This window comes from Alosa sapidissima, chromosome 13 (genome assembly GCF_018492685.1).
Source record: "Alosa sapidissima isolate fAloSap1 chromosome 13, fAloSap1.pri, whole genome shotgun sequence".
Taxonomy (NCBI): domain Eukaryota; kingdom Metazoa; phylum Chordata; class Actinopteri; order Clupeiformes; family Clupeidae; genus Alosa; species Alosa sapidissima.
In genome coordinates this window covers 23,806,677-23,814,176 of record NC_055969.1, presented here as the reverse complement: position 1 = coordinate 23,814,176, position 7,500 = coordinate 23,806,677, and the positions used below count along the sequence as shown (strand labels likewise).

General features: G+C 48.1%; 1 protein-coding gene across 1 annotated transcript in view; it reads right to left on the bottom strand.

Annotated features, from left to right (window-relative positions):
- Positions 1-2,761, bottom strand: part of cntfr (ciliary neurotrophic factor receptor) — an 86,893-nt gene extending 84,132 nt beyond the window's left edge. The window contains 1 exon segment of the mRNA XM_042059944.1: positions 2,674-2,761. Within this exon segment, the coding sequence (XP_041915878.1) occupies positions 2,674-2,761 (88 nt within the window).
- Between the last annotated feature and the right edge of the window lie 4,739 nt (positions 2,762-7,500).

Here is a 7,500-nt window from a genome sequence, read left to right as displayed (position 1 = left end):
GGGGGGGGGGTGTGGCTGAGGTTAAGGAGCTGGACTAGCAAGTACTGTAGTAGCCTGAAAGTTGTGGGTTCAATTCCCAGCTTCCACCGTTGTTCCACCCTTGAGCAAGGCACTTAACCCCGAGTTACTCCCAGATAATGGCCCTTGTAATGCAGTGTAGACATACTGTATGGAGGTAGCTTTGGATAGAAGCGTCTGCTAAAATGAATATATGTCAATGCTGCAACAGTGCTCTAGTATCATAACCCAGCACTGTAACCACGTTTCATAACCGAGCACTGTAACTAACCCATCACTGTTATGAATTATAAATAAATTCAGTATCTATCTATCTATCTATCTATCTATCTATCTATCTATCTATCTACTGTAATGGACGTCTGTCACAGAGAGGGGAGAGGACTAGACTGAGAGAGATAGAGGAGCAGAAAGAGAGAGAGAAAAGGGAGAGAATATAAGAGAGAAGAGAGAAGTAGAGAGAGAAGAGAGTGAGTCTCGTGTCGGTGGTCGGCCCTTGGGGTCAGGCTCGGCCATGAATTTTACATCCTGTGGTGGTGACCCGCGGCCGTGGAAGGAGAGGTGGATGGAGGGGGGGGGGGGGGGGGGGGGGGGTTGGTGGTTTGGGGTCAGGATGAGGCAGACAGCAGTTGCTCCTTAACGAATGGCTGCCCCTACCCAGCATGCCTTGCTCTCGTGGGCCAGCAGGTAATAAATTGTGTTGAGCCTGAGGCCCAACACAAGACCTGAGGCCCTGCATCCCACTTTAGTTCCAAAGACGTCCTTAGGAGGTGTTTCTGCCCATCGCCATCCACTTCTCTCCTCTGCACCTCTCTCTCTCTCTCTCTCTCTCTCTCTCTCTCTCTCTCTCTCTCTCTCTCTCTCTCTCTCTTTCTCTCTCTCTTTTCTCTACTCTGTTCTCTCAATCCTCCTCCCCTCTTTGCCCCCTACCCCTCCTCTCTCTCTCCCCCTTTCAACTCTCTTTCTCTCTTTATCTCTCTCCCTCTCTATCTATCTCTCTCCCTCTCTCTCTCCCTCTCTCTCTCTCTCTCTTCCTGTCTCTCCGGTCCTCTGTGGCGCTTGCTGATGCTAATGTATTAAATTGTGCTCAACAAAAAAATGAAAGCAAAACAAATCAGTGAGACTCCCATGGGGGAGTGAGGAGAAGAAGAAAGGAAGAGAGAAGAAGTGGAGGAAGAAGAGGTAGAAAGGAGGGAGAAGGAAGGATAGAAGAGGTAGAAAGGAGGGAGAAGGAAGGATAGAAGAGGGAGGAAATACAAGAGAGAGAAACAGGCAAAGGAAGAAAAAACAGAGTAGGGAGTAAGAAAATAGGCCCTATCACATCATGCTCTATCCCCTGCCTCCTCTCTCTGTCACACACACACACACACACACACACACACACACACACACACACACACACACACACACACACACTCACAGACACTGTAGATACTAACACACATAGAGCTTCAATACATAACAGCACAAGTAGCCAAACAACCAAATGTGCCACAGCATTTTAACATCACACCCTGAGAGGAATAGCTACTGAATCCTCTCCTCTCCTCTCCTCTCCTTTCATCTTCTCTTCTCTCCTCCCCTCTCCTCTCATCTCATCTTCTCTCCTCTTCCTTCTTCTCCCATCTCCTCTCCTCTCCTCTCCTTTCATCTTCTCTTCTCTCCTCCCCTCTCCTCTCATCTTCTCTCCTCTCCTCTTCTCTCCTCTCCTCTCATCTCATCTTCTCTCCTCTCCTCTTCCTTCTCCTCCCATCTCCTCTCCTCTCCTCACCTCTCATCTGCTCTCCTCTCTTCCCTCCTCTCTTTTCTTTCCCTTTTTTCTCTTTTCCCTTTGCCTCTCCTCTCCTCTGTTCTCTTCTTCTCTCCTCTTCTCTCATATCTTCCCTCCTCTCTTCTCTTCTCTTCTCTCCTCTTCTCTCCTCTTCTCGTCTCTTCTCATCTTTTCTCTTCTCTTCTCTTCTCTTCTCTTCTCTTCTCTCCTCACCTCTCCTCTGCTCTACTCTCCTTCCTCCTCTCCTCCCCTCTTCCATCCTCTCCTCTGCCCTACTTTCTTCCCTTTTCTCTTCTCCTCTCCTCCATTTCCTCTTCTCTTTACCCTTTCTCACTGGTGACTGCATCTGCATTATCAAAGCCACTCTGTCCAGTTGATTACTGGGTAGGGATATTAGCTGAGCCCATCGAATGCGCCCACCACAGGCTAGCATCGATAATCGAATGAGCGTGATTACCTTGCTGTAATGTCGGCCATGAAATTGATATGCATTTGTCCACTATTATGTCGTTGTCCATTGATTGCAGCACTAGAGCTTTGACTTTCATCATGTTTGTAATTCAATTCACCGAGCGCGCAGGTTTTCAGAGATAATTCAAGGAGCACTAAATCGATTATTAGTCCCCGGGATGATAGATGTGATGCAGCCTTGCCTATCATGGCCGGTTTATGGCGTTTGGCTAAGTGGACGGCCGCGCTCCCATGCGTGGAGCATGCCCAGTGACAGCCCTGTAAAGCAGGCTTGTTAATCTTCCCCTCCCTGCGTCTCCACCGTTAACCAGCTAACCGGCTGCCCTGCCCTTGGCCTCCCCTGGTGGTGATTACATTAAAGCCTTTCATCATCAATCAATCCATTTCCGGTTTCTGTGTTCTTATTGGCTCACACTCCTGGGGGAGACCCCCAGTCACATTTAGAGAAGAGGGCACCACATGGACAAGGCAAATGCCATGTGGGTACAGAGTGGGTACCATGTGGGTACCATGTAGGTCCCATGCAGATACCATGTGGGTACCGTGTAGATACCATGTGGGTACAGAGTGGGTACCATGTGGGTACCATGTAGGTCCCATGCAGATACCATGTGGGTACCATGTAGATACCATGTGGGTACCATGCAGATACCATATGGGTACCAGGTAGGTACCAGGTAGATACCATGTGGGTACCATGTAGATACCATATGGGTACCAGGTAGATACCATGTGGGTACCATGTAGATACCATGTGGGTACCATGCAGATACCATGTGGGTACCATGTACTGTAGGTCCTGTGTGGGTACCGAGTGGGTACCATGTGGGTACCATGCAGATACCATGCAGATACCATGTGGGTACCATGCAGATACCATATGGGTACCAGGTAGATACCATGTGGGTACCGTGTACTGTAGGTCCTGTGTGGGTACCGAGTGGGTACCATGTTACAAATTCTGAATCTGCCTCGATAATTATTCTACTTTGTCTTTTATTACTTTTTTTACTACTTTTGCCTTTGTTTTTGCTTACTAATTATTCTTTATTTTTAAATGATTTTACCTTGTGTTTTATGTTTTCTTTTTATTATGATCTTTACCTTTTAACTATTCTTTGACTATATTGCCCTTCTATGCTTTTATTTGTTATTATCGTTTGGTTTTGTTTATGTAAAGCACATTGAATGACCTCTGTGTATGAAATGTGCTATATAAATAAACTTGACTTGACTTGACTTGACTTGACATGTGGGTAGGTCCCGTGTGGTACCATGTTGGTACCATGGTGCCATTATGTAGACTCTGTGTGTGTACCATGTGGGTACCCATGGGGTGGGCTGGCCGGTAGAGATGGTGCTACTGGGTAAAGTCACCACGGCCTTGGCCACTCTCCTAATGGCTTAAAGCTTTTAATGGGAACACCCAAGCGTGGAATAGAGCCCAGGGACTGCCCGTTAAACAAGCTTGTTAACAATCTCTCTCACTTTCTTTCTCTCTCTTTATCTCTCGCTCTCTAACTCTCTCTCTCACTCAGTCTCCCTCACTCCCTCTCTCTCTCACTCACTCTCTCTCACTTACTCTCTCTCACTCTCTCTCTTTCTCTCTCTCTCTCTCTCTCTCACTGCATGTCTCCAGCAGGACATCGCTCTGCCCTCTGTCTCTCCTACCAAATGGATGGCTTCATTAAGGAGCTTTGTCTGTTGTCCGCCCTGTCCAAACACTTTGGCGTCAGCTAACAGTCTTAGGCACAAGCCTTAATAAATCCATTTCCTGTTTGTGGCACAAGCCCTAATAAATCCATTTCCTGTTTCTGGCGTTGTGATAGCTGAGAGAAGCAGGGAAACAACCACAGGACTGGCTGCTATCTGCCGCTTGTCCAGCAGGTCTGACCCTTTTGGCTCTCCTCCTCCTCGTCCTGCGCAGTGACGCCATTTCGATGCCTGTCAGCTGTAGCCTCAACTTAAAAAATACTTTTTTTTTTTTAAATGCAGCCTACAGCGTTTTAAAAAGCGTCCAGGACTTTTTAGAAAACATGGTCTACTCCACAGGATTATAATGTAAAAACGGACACTGGCAGCTTAAAAAAAAAGACGCTGTACGTGAACGAGCCTCATTTCCGCATGGCCTGACCGCTTTTACTGGCCTCACCAGCTTCCACCGTAAGAGAACCCACAGTCAGTTGGCGTTCCAGCCACGAGGGTGATGTGCATTATCTTCAAACAAACAGAGGCACTGTCACCGGCTAGTGCGGGGTCATCCAGAAACCTTCACAAGCAAAAGGGTAGCGAGAAGGATCCCCTGATTGAATGTGAAAGACTTTCAATGGCGCTTCAAGCACATAAAGAACCTCGGACTGTCAATGGCGCTTCAAGCACATAAAGAACCTCGGACTGTCAATGGTGCTTCAAGGACATGAAGAACCACCAAGTGGCTCACTGTCGCTCTAGAAAAGAGAGAAAGTAAAAGGGTATGAGAAAAAAAAAAGAAAATGATGAAAAAAACGTGCTTAAATTGACACTTCACTTTCTTGACAGAGAGACACACAAGGCTCAGGGGAGAGAAGAGAGAGAGAGAATGACACACACACACATGCACACATGCACACACACACACACACACACACACACACACACACACACACACATGGAAGAGCTAAAGGTTTTACGATGAGGGATGTGGAGAGTGGTCTGGGGGGAATCGGCGGAGGACAGCGGCGTGTTGGCTGAAGAGGGCAGCCAGCTGTGTGTTCCAGCGAGATGAGGAACAGCTGTAGCCCCCCACCGCATACACACACACACACACACACACACACACACACACACACACACACATACGTACACACACACATACACACACACACACACACACACACACACACACACACACACACACACACACACATACGTACACACACACACACACACACATACTGTACGTACACACACACACACACACACACACACACATACATACACACACCCTTCTCAAAACAAGGGAGGAGAAACAGCCAAAGGAATTTTTACAAGACAACTAAGACATGACATTGTTGACGAGCAACTCATCGTTTTTTTTTCCCCTAGAAGGTTCTTTTTTTCAGTCCACAGAGGATGATTTGCTTCACGGAATCCTGGCAATATTTTGACCTGTGACAGTTTGTCTCCTAGTCTACAGAGACTTTTGAAATCTTGGTCAAGTTGACAGACATTAACATATGAAGTGAACACACACACACACACACACACACACACACAATGTGTTCTCTGTGTTTTTGCTCTTTGTGCTGCTGGCGTGTTTGTTTTTGACTAAGCTGCGCTGTCCCATCCGCGCGGTGATTCAGAACCGCGTTGCGTTCGATCTCGGCCTGCTATAGGATTTCATGCCTGGGAGACCAGCGCACAATAAGTTCAGCTGTGAGGCTTACGACCTGTGGACCAGAGCCATATGGAACTTTCCTGTCTGGATATTGTGTTGTTACAACGGGGGGATTTGAGCACAAAATGAAGGTCACGGAACGCTACGTGCTCGGCAAAGGTCAGCGGGATTAGCGGCATTGCGCTGATACCGCGGCGGATCAGACAGCTTCATCCCGGAGCTTCAGGTCCGCGGGCTTAGACGCCTCCGCCTGGGAATGCAGGCTCGGCTATTTGCTTTACTTTCCCTGGGGATCCAGGAGAGCACTCACTAAAACCCAAACCACCACACACACACACACACACACACACACACACACACACACCTCTGTACACACCCACCCCACCCTCACACACACACACACACACCCCTGTATGCACTCATCCTCACACACACACCTGTACACACCCACATTCACACACACACACACACACACACATCACCCCCGCCCTGTCTCCGCTGGTGTTCTCCACCTCTCCTCCCAGACCTCCCGTGAGGAGGATCTGAGGATCTGAGGTCCGTAGGCAGAAGCTCCACGCGCACACCCCACCCTCCGCCCCCCCCACTTCTGTCTGGCAACCAGTAGAATAACCAAACAAGCTTAAACACACACACACACACACACACACACACACACACACACACACACACACTCACACACACACACACACACACACACACCCACATACATACACATACACACACACATGCACACACTCACACACATGCACACACACACACACACACACACACACAACTCCAGGATGTCTGTGAGGATCTGCACTACATAAAGCAAAAACTGGTCAGTGAAAAAAAAAAATCAGTGAAAAATGCTAGTACTGTATCCAGCTATGTGTACTAGATGTCTAGAGATACAGAGGTGGTCAGTAGCAGGTTGGGGACATCAGGCCTCACATCAGGTGCCCCGACATCCCTCTCTGAGCTGCGTACATAGCCGGTCAGCCATCCCTCCCTCTCAGAGCTGCGTACATAGCCGGTCAGCCATCCCTCCCTCTCAGAGCTGCGTACATAGCCGGTCAGCCATCCCGCTACTTCTCAGAGTGGGTTCGAGTTCACAGTCCCCCGAAGCCGAAAGCGAGCGCTTTCAGATGTCTGTTTGTCTTGCTGCGCAGAAACAGCTGTGTTTACAAGTGGCACCGCTGACCGTAAGGCCAGTTGAACAACGTGAGTTGTAGTGCGGAGAGAACGAGTTTGCAGCGGTCACCATGACACCAATCTTCAGTCAAACAATGTCAACATTTCCATGACAACAGAATGACATGCATAAAGGCCTGCCTGGTGACTGGTGACATCTGCTCAGGAGGTTAGGCAGAGTACAACCAACTTGGAACCGATTCACAGAACTTCCTGGAACAGCATTTTTTTTACCATCAACATTGTTCAGCAGTATTAGCCCGAATCTGTTATTGTTTTTACTTTACAAATCCCTGGCAGATTTAGAGTTTTAAAGATTCAAAGTTTGGTTTTTAAAGAGGACTACTGGACATACAGGTAGGTGTTGATCTGAAGGTCCAGATGGGAATCCTCATAGTCACTAACAAGGACCAAATCTGATCCTAACTGTTTCTGATACAGCTGCTCTCAGGCTGAGTACAAGTATGTGTGTGTGTGTGTGTGTGTGTGTGTGTGTGTGTGTGTGTGTGTGTGTGTGTGTGCATGTGTGTGTGTGTGTGTGTGTGTGTGTGTGTGTGTGTGTGTGTGTGTGTGTGCATGTGTGTGTGTGTGCATGTGTGTGTATGTGTGATTGGAAGATAGTGCTATCTCCTAACAAGACTGCAGCTCATTTGTTTGTGTTCTCAGACTC